Source organism: Tuber melanosporum (genome assembly GCF_000151645.1).
Source record: "Tuber melanosporum whole genome shotgun sequence assembly, scaffold_34, strain Mel28".
In the NCBI taxonomy this organism is placed as follows: domain Eukaryota; kingdom Fungi; phylum Ascomycota; class Pezizomycetes; order Pezizales; family Tuberaceae; genus Tuber; species Tuber melanosporum.
In genome coordinates, this window is record NW_003299019.1 from 598,926 (window position 1) to 615,000 (window position 16,075).

The 16,075-nt window shown below is 48.7% G+C and overlaps 3 protein-coding genes; all 3 read right to left on the reverse strand.

Annotated features, from left to right (window-relative positions):
* Positions 1-629: 629 nt before the first annotated feature.
* On the reverse strand, positions 630-4,024 carry GSTUM_00007292001 (uncharacterized protein). XM_002839310.2 has 4 exons: positions 3,796-4,024; positions 2,469-3,709; positions 1,509-2,348; positions 630-1,433 (listed from the first exon to the last, which is right to left on the reverse strand). The coding sequence occupies exons 3-4, from the start codon at positions 2,241-2,243 to the stop codon at positions 942-944; spliced, it is 1,227 nt and encodes a 408-aa protein (XP_002839356.1). The 5' UTR covers positions 2,244-2,348; positions 2,469-3,709; positions 3,796-4,024; the 3' UTR covers positions 630-941.
* A 1,036-nt stretch (positions 4,025-5,060) lies between these two features.
* On the reverse strand, positions 5,061-7,128 carry GSTUM_00007293001 (uncharacterized protein). XM_002839311.2 has 5 exons: positions 6,739-7,128; positions 6,190-6,680; positions 5,646-6,115; positions 5,388-5,596; positions 5,061-5,334 (listed from the first exon to the last, which is right to left on the reverse strand). The coding sequence occupies exons 1-5, from the start codon at positions 6,854-6,856 to the stop codon at positions 5,177-5,179; spliced, it is 1,446 nt and encodes a 481-aa protein (XP_002839357.1). The 5' UTR covers positions 6,857-7,128; the 3' UTR covers positions 5,061-5,176.
* Positions 7,129-8,447: 1,319 nt separating this feature from the next.
* GSTUM_00007294001 (uncharacterized protein) lies at positions 8,448-9,883 on the reverse strand (the record flags this gene model as incomplete). XM_002839312.2 has 2 exons in its annotated part: positions 8,448-9,124; positions 9,174-9,883. One exon carries the CDS (start codon positions 9,881-9,883, stop codon positions 9,689-9,691), a length of 195 nt encoding a protein of 64 aa, XP_002839358.1. The 3' UTR covers positions 8,448-9,124; positions 9,174-9,688.
* Positions 9,884-16,075: the final 6,192 nt, after the last annotated feature.

Here is a 16,075-nt window from a genome sequence, read left to right on the forward strand (position 1 = left end):
CAAACGCCTGCGAAAGCAAACCAACTTTATTGAATCTCCCAACCCATACTTAGCAGCCTTCTTCCCACTCTCCTCACCCCTTACTCCATCTCTCCATGAAGACATATATCCTCCCTTAACCTCTGTAATATCCCCACATCATCTACATCTACTATCAATCTTCTCTTCGCTCCTTTATACCCCCGTTCAACCCCCTTCAATACATCCCATGCCCCTGTCATCCCCCCTCCCACCCACCATCGATCCCATACCTCCATTTATCCCCCAACTCATTAACCCCCCCCCACCGTCATATACTCCTCTTGCAATCCCTATTCTTCCCTTCTCCCCACTTTCACCGTTTATACTTACCAACCACTCCCCTTCTCTCCCCTCTCCTACAACTTCTCACTCCTTTTCTACCCGTTTCTCATAACTTCCCACCACTTCCTCGCTTCCCCTTTTCCTGCTCTTACCACCACTCCCCAACCCGATACCTCCATAGGCTCGCCTTACTTATGCGCACCCTCTAGTATAGTTCATGCAATCCAAAACATGTGCCAGGCCAAAGCTCGTCAAAACGACCACATCCCATTACCAAGACCTGCAACCGCTTCAAAAAAAAAAAAAAAAGGCACTGCGATATTCTCTTTAGTATTCCCAATAATAACCCAGTAGTGGGGGTAGTAATATTTTCACTCGGCGGAGGGGCACGATCATTTAAGAATGCTAATTCCCGGTGTACGTTTTGGATTGCACGAACCATACAAACCGTAACCAGAAAAAAAAAAAAAACATCGAGCAAGAAGTAATCGATAAAACCCCAAAAAACCACCCACCTGCTAATCCACCCTACTCCTAGTATCATGCAAACCATAACCAAAAAAAAGAAAGGAAAAACATCGAACAAAAATTAACCCATTAAAACAGCCCCCCAAAACTGCCCCACCCACCAATCCACCCTACCCTTCCATTTCCCCAATCTTCCTCTTGACCCCCCGCCCTATCCCACCCAGACTATCAACCCCTTCAAACACCATCCCCATAGCCCTCTCGACCCTCCTAGTCAAGGCAAGCACAAGGCAAGCCGGTGTATCAACCGGAAACTTCCAAGAGCCCGCAGTTGCGAGCATTTCCCTCGACAACCTGATACAAATACCCGGGTACAGGTCGCACGCCGCAGCCGAGAATTCCTGACAGATCCAGCAGGATATTCTGCTAGAACCGATGTCACGTAACACGGTAGGGGAGGATTTGTGTGCGGAAATGATTTTGGTGATTAGGGTGGCTTCGGGGTGGGTACATTCGCGTATTTGGGTTTTGCCCGGGAAAGCAGGGAGAGAAGAAGGGGAGGAGGAGGAGGAAAGGGTTAGGCCGCGGTAGCGGGCCCAGTGGTTTAGGCAGGTGAGTGGGTCTGGGGGGGTCAAGTAGGTGGTGGGGGATGATGGGGGTATCTATATTAATATTTGTATTAGAAAAGTGAGATGTTAGATAAAGAGCAGGAGGAGTGGGTATTTAGTAATCCATACCTCTCTGATACTACGAATAAGATATGCCTTCCCACCTGGACTGAGTTTCTGAATTTCCCGATGGGCGATAGCCACAGCGGTATAATAATCCGCAATCTCCATCAGCCTCCCAAGCAAAGTGCCCTCAATCACCGTATCAATTACAGGCACCTGAAGCAGGGCATGACACCTAATAACTGCTTCGAAATAAAACTCCACGTTCGCTGCTATGTCGAACGGGACACCTGGCCGGATCGCCAGGATGATCGCTTGAAACAACAGGGTCAGAAAGGCCTCTAGAGACCTCCCGGACGGGAAGTCATTTTCCCCAAGGATACGACGCAATTTTATCGTTGCCGCATCCCGGAGATCATGATCAGCCTGGGAGGCTCTCGGAATGATCCCGTAACTGCCGTCCCGGGAAAAGCGTACCATGAGATGGCGGGCCTCGTAGATGCATGCGAAGACCTTGCGTTTGCACATTCTCAGGGCAATGCGGAGGAGGTCTTCCCTTGCCGGTTTTGATAAGTGAGCAGTCCGTGCGGCGGATTGGATAAATTTCGTGATATTGGCCTTCTCGATCTCCGTGCAAGGCCGGTCCTTCGAGTACCACAACTCGATGCGGTCCGCCGCTGTTCTATATATTGAGATTGCGGCTACATCATCGCTACTCTCGGTCACCAGGAGTATCGACAGCAAGTCGAGGCTTTCCAAACGATTGCGGGACCCCGGGGAGCGGTAGGTGCCAGACGTCATCGGGGAGGCGTAATCGCTCCCGGGCAGGAAGGAAAACTTGGAGAGAGTATGAACCATTTGCCCCATCGATGGGGGAGATTCGGGGATAGACATAACGATTTTCTACTAATCTCGAGAAAGTAGTTGTTATAGAGAGTCTGATGATGCGAGGGCAAATTCAAGGCTTTGAAAAAACAGTGATCACAAGAGTTGAGGTCACAAACAATCGATGGAGGGAGGACGTACGTACGACGTTGTTGGGGTTTGATTACGTGAAGAGATGTTACATAAGCTCCTCCCTCTGGGCAGGCAGGTTCCGGCCACGGGCCCCATTTGTTGGGGGCTTCTCACTTCGTTTTCGTGGTATTTGTTGGGACCGTTCAGTTGCCATGGTGAAGCGTTCCGAGGGTGGCCGACTACCTCGGAAAGGTTGCAACTTTTCCCTAGTTTTCATGGGCGACCCGGGACCGCTCTGCCAAAGTGGAATTCAGGGATCTCTCACAGCTGTAAGCAGACGCTCTGAGGGTTTGAGGGAGACTTTCAGTCCCACAACGGCCCGTAGACATCGTGGGATTGGCGTACCCAGTGATTACCGTAAGAGCTAGGATGCGGCCGCACCCCACTACCCCGGACGGCGAAAATTCAGAGAATCTATCCGGTACAGCGGGGGATCCAGGACAACATGTCAGGCTTTGGTGCAAAGAAAGTTGGGACTTATAGAGGTTTAGACTGGCTAGATAGGTATCTGGATTATCGAGATCCGGAATAGCGGGACGTGACAATCATTGAACCCCACACTGGAACATTGAAGCTGCCTCTCCTAGTAAAGCCTGTTGTGTTCTTATTCGTCCCGAAGTCAGTTTCCTCCGGGACGATTCCCCCCTTTATCTTGAGAGGGAACTCGAGACGCCTCTGCGCAAGGTTCAATATTCCAGTTCTTGCGGATGTACGACAGTGAAAGCTTGAAGCAAGTCCAATATTGGGTATAGTGCGAGGCTGGTGCAGGCAGTGGCTGGACCGTGAGAATGTAGCACCAGCCACACGCTAGCCGCTAACACCTCCCCTGCTTTTTTAAGATTACGCTCAGGGAGGGTATGGTGTGAAGCCTTGGAGGGAAAGTGCGTAACCCCGGCTTCGATTTTTTTGGCCAGCCAACAGAGGACTTGCCCAGAGACTTAGATGATGTCAGTATGAACCGCCGACAAAGCTCGGTAACCCGGTTCCCGATCCCACCCGGTCGAGGTGTGAAAACCATGAAATCGGACCAGGAATTGAGGATCCTAATTGCCAACCTCAACCACACTCTGATGCCTTCATAAGGGTATGATTCCGCCGCTTTACTCCTTGAGCATCATCTCAACAAGAGCGATTTCAGGATACCCGGGGATTGGCCACTGTGTGACCTCGTGAAGGGATCGAGTTTGGGAGGCCCGACTTTTGCCGTCGTTTTCCCGGGCCCCCGATGCGGGCGACAACCTCTGGCAAGACTATTTGGTAAATCCCACCTAAGTCAGAATGCAAAAACCCTATAACTGGACCATCTTGGGATCTGGGACCACGATAGATTCGATACCTGCACGCAAGCCGTTCCATGGGCAAGGGGGTTACACACTTCCCCCCTATAGTTTTCGGCGCCATACATAGGGGAAGCTCTACCTAAAATACTGAGTTCAAGAGGCCGTCCTCCAAGGCATGGTATTGAAGGGGTGTAAGAATAAGAGCAAGGCCATTTCCCTATCGTCTTGATGAAAACATTGATGAACGAGGACCATGAGGAATGGAAATCGACGATAAGAGACAACAAAAAGAAAGACGGCTGGTGCCCATTTGGCCCTCATGGGCCCCTTGTCGCAAGGGGATGCGCTTTATATAAAAACACCCAGTCTTATTCGCCGAGCCCTCTGATGATTTCATAACGGGAGACACCGGCGCTAACAAGGGTGGTGGTGGGAGTTCCCACGGAAGTTCGACCCACTTTCGACGCTCGGCCCAGGATATCCGTGTCACCTACTCGAGCAGCGACTGACCTACCGGTACCGTAGTTCAGTGTAATGCCGGCCTCTTGACCTAATGCTCCTACTATCTAAGAAAGGGAATGGGAAGTGCGGGTGGCTACCGTAATAGAGCTTGCCCATTGAGTTTGATTCTTTCACTGATCGGATCTTAGCAGATACCGGTACACTAACTCAACCTCAATACCGGTACGAGTACGAGTACGAGTACTGTAAGCCCCAGGGGACCAATCTTAGTGCACAAGCTCTCTGGAGTACCATACGGGGCTGGTGACAAAAATGGTGAACAAAATGGCATACAACAACTCAAACCATTATGCCTCATTATTTCAGTCCAATACATTTCGAAGCTGCGAAAAAATAGAAAAATTAACTGTACATAAAGCTAAAATTCTTTCTCAAGTATCTCCCCAAGTTTTCATGGATTATTAAAGGATTGTTGGTCACTTTGGCACGCAACACTGTAGCTAGAGTTGAGGCTGAAAACAGTGCCAAGCCTTGCCATTTCCCATGCAAACTCATCAGAAAGCGCCAACACCAATGTACGGTACGAGTACTGTACAATGCCGACCACGGCTCTCTTAGCGATTCCTCGGCCAGTTTAGATGGATACAGAGTTCCGGAGGATCGGAAAGTAAAACCCGGGGGATTGTTTGACATATAGATGGGGCCCTGGTATGGATTGCTTCACTAGATCAGTGGTTGGAAGGTTGTGGGTATGGCTGTTCCAGTGGAAAACCCTACTCATCATTTTTGGCGCCAGCTTGGTATGATACTCTTAATTTTCGGGCGTTTCGGTTCTCCCGCCCAAGATGAATGCGGTAGATAGGGCTTTCCCACCACGGGGTTTGATGGATATGGTTCCTTAGTACCAGTACACCGAGCAAATATTCCAATGACATGAGCGCCTAGCTATTCTATATAAAATTGTCCCACCGTAACTTATATTTTACTCTTTGGCCTCCACTTCACATATGAATGCTCGATCCCATCCTCAACCAATGCGTCAATTTCCCTTGTGTTTACCAGTCCTGGATGGACTCCTGATAGGTCCGTAACGCCACACATCCTCATTGTTGTTTCGAGTTCGTCTTTGAGGACTATTCCCCGCTTGGGTTAGCTTTACCCTAACAGGCTGGGGATCAATACTTACTCTGGGTTAGATGTGCGACGCCTTCTGCCCCGTAATTGAGAGCATACAAGTAGGGTCTGCCGACCCCTACCGCCGTAGCACCAAGACATAGTGCCTTAAATATGTCCGTCCCCCTTCGAATTCCCCCGTCTATGTATACCTCCAGAGAATTGAAGATTTCTGGACAAACCTTGTGGATCTCGAGAAGCGTATACAGGGCGGGTGGTGATCTGATAAATTAGATATTATCGCCGGTCGTCATGGTACGTGGATGCATACGTGTCCAAGTTCCTCCCACCGTGATTTGACAAGACGATTCCCTGGACCCCATATTCAGCGGCTAGTCTTGCATCCGCAGCTGTCTGAATACCCTTCAAAACGATGGGAAGACCCCCGGCTACGCTTTTTATCCAAGGGATATCCTCCCAATTAAGGGTCCGGTCAATATATAACCCCATCAAACGCCCCATACCTCCCCCTTTCTTGTCATTATGCGATATAGCACCGCTGACAGCGGACCTTACTGGGACGTCGACCTTCAGACGCTCATCTGCCTCGCGCTTCCCGGAAATGTGGGCATCAACAGTTACAAAGACAGCTTTGAGACCGCAGGATTTTGCGTTAGCAAGGAGCTGAGCAGTTTTCTGACGATCGGTGTTGACGTATAGCTGTAGAAAGTGGGTTTGTTGCTCGGGACCCTTTCCAGAAGAAACAATGTCCGAAATTGGATGTGAGGAGTTGGTTGATATCTATGTAGTATGCCGGTCAGCAACCGATATGGCTTGCAGTGTGGTACAAAGCGTGACTGATATCAAGTTCTTACTATATGTATGACCTTTTCCTCCCCCGCCCCCATCGCTACAGCCTTTTCTCCATCCGGGTTAATCATTCCCTGCATCGCCGTCGGCGCTATAAAGAATGGGACGCCAGTGCTGAAACCTAGAATTTTCGTCCTAGTATCTACGGACTTGACGTTGCGCATAAGCCTCGGCCTGAACAAAACCCGATCAAAAGCCCTCCTGTTCAGTTTCATTGAAAGTAGATCCGTAGCAGCGGAGGAGTAAAAAGCCCATGTTTTAGGGGTGACCGTACGCTCTGCTACAGCCTCAAAATCAAAAGTATTGATGATTGTATCGAGAGGGGGCTTCGCGTGCAGTTCGACATCCAATCCGGGATTCCGCGAGACTGGTGGTAATTCCGAGGGGGATAGGGGACCGAGGAGCCTGAACCCTGGTGGCGGGGTCTCGAGGAGGGAGGACGTGTGAACACTTTCATAAGCACCCGTAGCATCGGCTCCAGCATAGGAAAGAATTACTGCTACCGGTTAGTAAGGCTATATAGAGGAGAAGGGTGGATAAAGAAGTACTCGTACTTTCTGCCCCACCAGGGTGCTGTGGTAAGAATTCGGTTACATCGTAAACCCTGCCTTTGATCAGTATCCAGCAATCCCCGGGATTCTCATGAACAGCCACATCTTTGAGAGTATACATTGCTTTCAAATTGCCCACCGACATATCATAAGGGCCCGGGGGGGGGCAGCCTAGCTATTTAAAAGGATGCCCTGTTATACATTTGCGGAGCGCCCTAATACCGACAAGTGCCGTACAGCACAGCGCAGCCCCAACCGATCAGCTTGTGCAGTGGGCCAGGATCACCACCGGCACAGTGCTAAGATTCGACTGTGGTAGCTTGTAGCGAGTGTATGGTATACAGTACAGCATGCGCGTACCGGTATTATGGTGTTCCGCGATCGCACGGGGCGAAGTTTCAGCCTGGCGGGGGAGTATGGTTACTCGAGTATTTCAAGTGGGCAGAGTGGGGATCTAGAAAAATTCAACAGCCGAGACTACCGATAGCGTTGGTTCACACAAGCACTCGTGGCGAGCGGACAACCCCACAGGTTGGGGTTTCCAGAACGGAACTCAACGGGCGATGGTGAGGGTAAATGATAATTATAAAATTAACGGGAAATGAAAAAAATTTTTACCCAAGTAAATTCGGATTACCGGCACTGTACAGTACTCTGTCCACTCACTGCAGACTGGTGTCGAATGTTTTCTTTGAGGGCCAAGAGTACGATGTACAGTACTGTGCTGTATCATACCTGCCTTTGTACTGTACTGCACACAGAAGATGCGTTGTAACTGGCATTAGACTAAAGATACCAACCAAATGCCTACCACCTGATCCAGACCTAGGGAAAAAATTGTTAAAAATCACATTATTATATTATACTTCAGATTATTTTAAAATCCATTTTGGGGGATTCCACGGAATAATAGTGCCCCCAAAGCTGGTGCGATTTGGTGTGATTTGGCTCTTTCTCCCATAACCCGACAGAGGGCACAACACGGGTACTGACAGTGGATTACCGTAGACGAGGTTTGATAGGAATCTATAGTAAAGGAGTTAAACCCCTCTTGAAAGGGTAAACGACGGTATGCTGGAAAGCTACTCCGAAGCTTCAACCCTAAAATGGGCAGAATACTGATATGTAGGGGTCTATGCCCGTACCGTGATGCTACCTATCTTGCACGGTAATTTGTGGGTACGGTAGCAGTATCGTTAGAATGTCTTCCGCCTTGAAGTTTGGTTTGTGGCTGCGTACTTTGTGGATCGTTACGCGTATCTTAGCTCCTAGTTAGGTTTACCTGTGGATACGATTCCACGCTAATTTACGATAAATTCACCAGCACTCGAGCCCAGCACCTTGAGCGAGCTAATAAATTATCCCGAGGGGAATAAAAATACCGGTACTGTGGAGGGAAAACTTGCGCGATGATTTTTATTCTTAGTATACTATTGCTTTTAGTTAGAGTTCCTGAAAGTAGTCAGGGTTGGTGAGAGTGTGACTGTTGTGTAAAGTATCGTGGAGGAAAAGTTTTCACAGGACTGCATTTTTCCACACACCTTAAAGGTATATATAAGAGGCTGTGGGAAACACCTTGGGAACATTATCGGCGATTGGTTGAACAAGCAACATCCCGGCATCACTATGACTTGGATTTCGAGAATTGTGTTTATTATTTTCTACTCTATATTCCACTTACAAGCTATACTTGATCCACCTGAGTGCATATTACCTTTACCTTTGCATACTTCTTTGTGATAAGAAAGAGTTGAACCCCTACATATTGGGGTACTCTGGAAGTAAGGTGTTGCTTTTGTGGTAATAAGTAACCCTTTTGTGTGAAATAGATTGGGGACCCGCGATTTCGTTTTTCAGTACCGATACTGTACAGTACTGTACAGGTATGGTGGGGGAATTCTTTAACCGGAGCACTTCGGTCCCGAGAAACCCCCCAACTTCAGACTGCCAAGGTTCCACAACAGCCTTAGTTTCGTTTCTCTATATCATTCGACAGAGAAGAAGCAGGAGAGTCAGCTAATAGAAAGTTTTTTTAAAAAGTATTAACTTCTAAGTGATCCATAGGGGTTTAAAGTTAGGTGTATGATACTCAAACCCAATTGTCCCATCCAGTTGTTAGCTGTTAAATTGCCAAAATGCAAGTTAATATTGCCAAGAACGCAGTTCAACTGGTATCTAACCTAAACAAAACAACCGTCAACTTGTATTACTAAGCAAGATGATTATCCCCAGAACTCTGGTATACGGAGTATCATAGTACCGGTATGGTTTTCCCAACACCGGTATAAGACATGCATCGGAAACTGCCTCCGATCCCTGAACTTGGCAGAAAGGCTTCTTTTTCACCTGCAAGGGCATCGAGTGAGAGTTGCATCGATCCCGGCACTATCTTCCGAAGGTTAGTAAGATAGTACGGTACCGTATTGGACATTCCATACCCGACGCAATTTTTACTAGCACCGCACCGCATCCTGTGCCTGGTTTCCCTCGACCCTTCTATCGCCACCTCTTTCATGCCTCCTATAACCGGTAGGAAGAAGAACTTGAGTGATGGTTCTCTCCACGATAGCTACACGCAAACCCTTGTTGACGTGAGGATAGAGCAGCACCTTTTTTTCTCTCGTTAGGGGATGTTTCGGAACCATTCAATCTTAAATTTCGTAACTTGTCGGCTGGCCTTACCGGCAGTAGATTCTCCGGAGGTGGCCCTGGCCTTTTCGGCAGTGCTGGCTGCTGCGGCGGCGGCGGCAGTTCCGGCGGTGAGTCTGGGTCCGGCAACAGCGACAACACCGATTTCAACGCCAACCACAATATCGCTTTCGAAGACACTAACTTCTTTGAGAAGAGGCATATGCACGAGAGATGTCTTGATGGTTGTGGGTACGGTGATGATGGTGGTACTTTGGACAATAATGATAGCAAGATCCACAGGAACCTCAACCACAATGCAAACTTAAATGAGGACCTCAACCCACTCGGTGGAGAAAGAAGAGGTAGCGGTTATGCCGGTTTTATCCCAGTCGGGTGGGGTGGATCCGGAGGCTGTGGGGCGTGTGGGGACTGAGGAGGAGTGGATTCGGGGGCTGAGGAAGCCACGGCCGCGGCGACGTTGGGAGCGTTGTGACAACTGCAGAAGCCACTGCACCATCAGAAGAAACACTAACTTGAACTACGTAATTTGTGTCTTTGCCCCCCCGTGTGCCTTTGCACAATACTAATAAGTGATATCCACAGAATACCAACATCAATATCAATAGCGCTGTAGAAGCTCCATACTACGTGGTGGAGACCGCCCCCGTCATTAAAACTGTCTCAGTTGCCGAAACCGCCTACCATCCGGTTGTCTGGTAAGAGGACGTCTCGGTAGCCGGAGAGGTCTACACTTCCATCCAGTCCATAGATGTCGCATTCAGATAAACCTAGCTATGATGTGCGAACCACCCTTCTTACTCTGTTGCCCGTTGTGACGGCGGGCACAGCGCTGCTTCCTTTTAGTTGGGTTATTGTTCGTTTCTAGTCCCCACTTCAGTCCTTCGTTCCTGTTTTGGAGGATGGTGTGCAGGGGGATGATACCCCGGCAATAAGAGCAGAATAGAATATAAGTTTTTTCCCATTTCAAACGGTTTAATAGATTAAAAGAGTTGTCTACCTACCTAGCTACCTAGTGGAGAGGAATTAATTTTGTTAAAAAATCTTATCCTCCCCTCTTCCTTCCCAGTTTCCCTTCCCTGCCTCCCTTCCCTTCAAACCTAGCCCAGCTAGAAAGCCTTCCAACTTATATCAAGCACTCTACTATATCAAAAACTTTGATTTTTGTGCTACTATGCCGAATACAGCCTTTAAACCTTAGCACTACTCCCCTCCACGCCAGGACAAAAGAAAGCCTTTTCCAGGATTTTGGATCGGTGCACAATTAGCACATCTGGTACGCTGGCAACGTACAGTACCATACATAAATGTTCCTGGGGAAGGGTGATGAAATTTTAGTTATTTGCGGCCCGGGTGGAAGAATTGATCGTTGCTATGTGTGGTAATAATTGTGCCCCTTAATTGGAGAATTCGCTTTTGGAGGTGAGAGAGCTATCATATCCCGCAACCATGGAACGAGGTATCTTCACTCGGAGGACACCAGTATCAACTCCGGCTCCCTCCTCTTCCATTTCCAAATGAACCCCCCCACCGGTATCCCCCACAACTCCTCCTTCACTGCCTAGCCAACCCCCCCATAAAAACGCACTGCGCATCCACCCCTGCCCTCACCAAGCCCGGTTACTCACACATGGGCGCCTAAAACCCACAAAAGTCGACGACGTTAAGCACCCCGATTACATAGCCCCAGCCCCTGTCCACTACATGCGAAGCTACAAAGACATCGGACTCTTGCAGGGCTTCTACTGTACAAGCGCAGAAATCAATTGCAACATTGGCGGTAACCTTCATCTCAGTAATAACATTCCTGTGAAATTCAGTCCTATCATTGTTCATATCTCCCGGCGGCGTACCGCAGAAAGAACAACCCCGTGATGTTTCTTTCCTCCCTTGGAGGTGGGGCTATATTGTGCTGGTGGTTGACGTATATTGTTGTGGAAGTTTGAAAGTGAGACGATTTCGGTTTCTATGATACCAGATAAATTTTTGTAAGCGCAACCAGGAAAGTGCCAAACTTGGCTCTTCTCCGAGTGTGGGAAAAGGTCGGGTGAGCCCTGTGCTCCTCCTGCGGTGGTGGCTCTAAGATACACTGCTCTATAAGTGGCAGAAGTTGCCTGCGAACCAATCACACCCCCTTCGCCTCGTTTGCCCTTTGACACCCGGCATAGGTCCTCTCTATATCTGTTGGGTGAAATGCACAAAGGCGACACTGGAAGCTTTTCACAGATGAATACCGTAGTGGTTTATCAAGTCTCCTGCTGTACCTGCCAGTTGAGAACTTGTGATCCGAGTGACCCTCCGTGACCCTCCGTGACCTGCCTTGGCGTTTCCCAATCGGGCTTGGATTGATGTTTCTTTTTGCTCCCATGTGCCCCTGGACGAAGAGCTATCAGGGACTTTAGCTGCTTTATGCAAACTCAAGGGGGAAGCTCCGCTCGGGGAGTCTGCTCTTGTTTTTTTCCTTTTTGTTTACTGCAAGCACTTGCTGTGCTAGAGTGGATATCAGTATCCTCTGCAGTAAGCAGGAACGGTGGCTCGGAGTGTAGTTTTCCCATTCCTCACTATCCTCTAAGGGTAATGGAAAGCAAAAACAATAAGCGAAACTTGTAAAGTGGATCAGATTGTAACGGGGCAATTCCCCCCATTTACCCCTCCCACCAACCAACTCGTCTGTTGAACTTGCCACCCCGCCAACTGTGGCGCCTCAAAAAACGCTTTTGGGGTCCAGTACCGGTACCCCCATCAGATTAGCGGAAACTCAGCCTGTCAGACTCTAAAAGGAATAGTTTGGCAGGTTAACGGAATTGCGAACGCTGTATCGGCCAACTAGATCCAACGCATCCAGTGGGCTTATTTTGTACCCGTGATAGGAGGCTAATCCTCTGAACCCGGAGATTGCAGGGCTAGTGGGGGTGGTGGATTTCAAGATCGTACTGTAGTATGGTACCGGTAATCGTTCCTGATTGGTGATGGGAAACATCACACGGTCAAGAAAGAAGAAAATGAAAACAAAAAGAGAAAAGCCCAAGGACTGGAGCGTGCTTCCCATCGCTCGACTCGTTATCCCTAGCGCTATTATTTCGACCAGTGCCCATCACATACCGGTGCCAGTAACTTGCTGTGTTCTTAGAGCTTGCCCCACGACAGCTTTCCAAAAGCAGGATGGGACCCCGTCCCAGCAGGTGTTGCAGGGTCCGTTGTTTGTGCTACATAAAAGGGGTAGTCTAGCTAGAAGGGAAAACTGTACGACAGTGCTGAGACAACTTTGTTCACTCTCTCCAGCGAATCCTGTATTAAACCTTGACACCCTCCCTTGAGAGAAGTGAGTTTGATAGGCCTGAGTCAAGAGTGCCCGTCACACCAACCAATAGATTAAAATGGGACAATAATGTACTAGTACGGTAGTGGGAAGAAAAGGGTGGGATTTAATTTTTTTATAGAAAAACCCCCCTTTTTTCTATGCGAACTAGTGTTCCTTCCATCTACTGTACCATTCTCTCCCTATCAATCCTTTCACCTTCATTTTCACCATCGGCTTCTTGTCTCGAAGACGGGGTGCGGTGTTACCTGTACATTCTTTTATCCTTCTCATTCGCTCTTTAATCGTCACTCTTTAAAAAAAAAAACGTTCTTTATCATGTGGATTAGCTTTTTTTTGCTCTTCGCCGGCAGTGTGAGTGTGAGTGCTCAATTGCGGGCGAAGCCCGTGGTGATGCCATTTGCACTACGTTACGGCCAACATAGCTTCGGTGCGTGGTTCGGTGTTCCAGTGACGGTAGGGAGCACACAGTTCAACCTTTCTTTGTCTACAACGTTGAGCAGGACTTGGATCCCGGGCGCTTCGTTGTGCGCCCAGGATTCCAACGTGACAGCGTGCACCGCTGCCGTCGGTGGGACTTGGAGCGGGGATGTCGGCACGGGAACAAAGGTGGGGGACGAATTGCTGGCGGGAGTATACAATAAGACATTGTCGGAAAAGTTGAGTGTCAATGGAACAATCCTTTCCCAGGAGGGTGTCGGAAGCACCATCACCGAGAGCATCACTTTGAAGTCGAATACGGGGATTTTCAAAATGGACTCCCAGAGTGTTGGTGTGGTGAAGGAAGCGGATAAGGAATATTTTCCGAACGGGATTTTGTCGTTGCAGCAAATGGCGTTGTCATTATACTCGGGCGGATTCACACCAAGTCCTTCGTTCCATTTATATCATGGGTATGCAGCATACTCCAATGATTCTGTCATAGATCTAGAGTCAGCGGATGGGCTTCGGTATATTCTTATCTTCGGGGGCTACAACAGTGCTGCGCTGGACTTGAACACGACTCAGCAATATCCGCTGGTCAGGACAATGATAAAAGGAGATGCTAAGGATAAAGACGACAACTCCACCACCAGTCCTCTCCCCTCATCCCAAGATGTCGGATACCGGATGGAAGTGTTACTCGAAGACCTTGTCTATCGCTGGACAATCGGCGGTGACACCGATAACTCCCTCATCGCCGGGCCAACACTTGCGATAATAGACTCTACAACTCCATACCTCTGGCTACCAAAGTCGGCTCTGGCAGCGCTTGTTAGCGTCTCGGGTGTAATCTGGAATGACACCTACAAGGTTTACCAGATACTCGACTGCGGGAAGTGTACGGAAGCGCAATCAAATGCAGGAAGCGCAGTCCTGGACTTCAAGTTCGAGAACAATGATGGCGTTCCGATAACCCTTAACTTTAAGGAATACATGGGCGTAAAGTACGTTCCATACTCTGATTGGACCAGCGATGAATTCAACATGTTGCAAATACGGGAGCTACCGGACGGTAGCCCCATAATTCTGGGGCGACCTTTCCTAGCTGTAGTTCATCTTTGGGTAGACTACGCCGAGAAGTGGTTTTCTATGAGTGAAGGCTATCAAGGACTTGACCCACTCTATGGATCTGAGGTCACACCTTGGGACAGAACAAGCCACCCACCCATCACAAACTCCTCGGTCCTTTTAGTAAAATCCTCGAAAGACGTTTCCTCTACAGGATCATCCTCTCCATCCGGAACGTCAGACTCGGATTCATCCTCTCGACCAAAGCTGAAAATTAGCGTCATAATAGCCATTGCCGCTAGCGGCGCAGCCCTCCTAATAGTAGGTGCATTCCTCATCTACCGCTGCTGCTATCAAAAAAGAAAGCCGCCCGCGATGAACGTTCCCGCAAGCCCATACAATCGCTACGAACTCCAGAGCACACCCGCTTCATACCCTCCCCCGGGACATGTACCGCAACAGGAGCTCCATCAACTGCCTTCGCGCCCACAATCCCTCAGCGCTAAGGTGCATGGGATCGCTTCTCCCTACATGCAGATACCCGAGTTGCCAACGGCGGTATATTACCCACCTCCACCCACGCAACCGTCCCACCGACAACAAGGGGGGTATCATCAGGGGGGGATGCATACACCACAGCCCGTGTATGAAATGGGTTCGAATAAGGGGGTCTATTAGGGTATCTTGGGGCATCTTTGGTGTGTTGGAGTTGTCATGGGGTTTCTTTTTCATGTTTAGCGAGCGTCACTTTATGATTGGCTTTTTTTTTTTTTTTTCAAAGGGGAGAGCGGGTCGAATTTTCTTCTGGGGGTAATATAGGTTAACGCTATTCTTGAAGATTTTTGTAGTTGACGGAGGATGTTATGCAGCTCATTTTATCTAGGATTAATCTATGGGAACGTTAATAGGGTGGACCAGAGCAAATTACTTGGAGACAGCTTGGTGTAAACTGACCGTATTGCTTTCAATGACCCAGTGAATCGAGACTCAAATACGAGTTAATCATACCGGCCCTCCATCGGCACCAAAGAGCATCGAGTCTCTCACCCCTATGTGTGAAGTTTGAAGTATCTGGTGTAGTGCATGATAAGGGAAACACTGCTGCAAACAATGCACCCCGATGAATGAAAGCAAAGGAGTGGGTCACCGACGTTGAAGCAAACTTCAACTTGATGGCGAGGGTGGAGCTCTACAGGTACTTGTACCATCACTCGGTTCGCTCGATCTCCCTGGGTGGGTTGTGATCCATTCGACACACCTCAAAGCTCATGCCTCTCCCTTATTCGCACTTCCTCGGAGAAGAGCATAACGAACCTGTAATGTGTATATCGTCTGTCTGAAAATCCGTCTTTTAGTAGCATATTGGAATCAGTATACCCGCTGCATGCTCGCACCCTTGGTATTGTCTTCTCTGACACTGGAAATTGACACAAGGGGAACGAATTAGAGGGCGCAGGAGCCGTATAAGGTTTGGTCCAAGCGATATGTACCGGATTTTGAGGTTTAAAAAAGTGAGGTGATTGGCTCGTTTATCATGTTGGTAGACACGGAATGGGGGTCGGGTGCCTGTTTAGTACCGTACAAATTTAGCGCTCGAAGCCGGTCACTGGTAACTATTATACCTGTCTCCTAATACTATCGCTTGTCATGATATATCTATTACTGTGCCAAAACTAATGTTTGACTAGATCTTCTGCTGGTATCAGGACATTGTTTTGATATGTCAGCACAGTGTGATATTTCATCACCGCTAGTGCCTGAAGCAAACTTAATAGCTAGCTAAGTAGGGACGGTAAAAGCAATGTGCTATCTAATCGTGACATATATGGGTCCACCCTGGCCACCCACTTGAGAGGAAACTCGATGTACGGTGAATAAAAG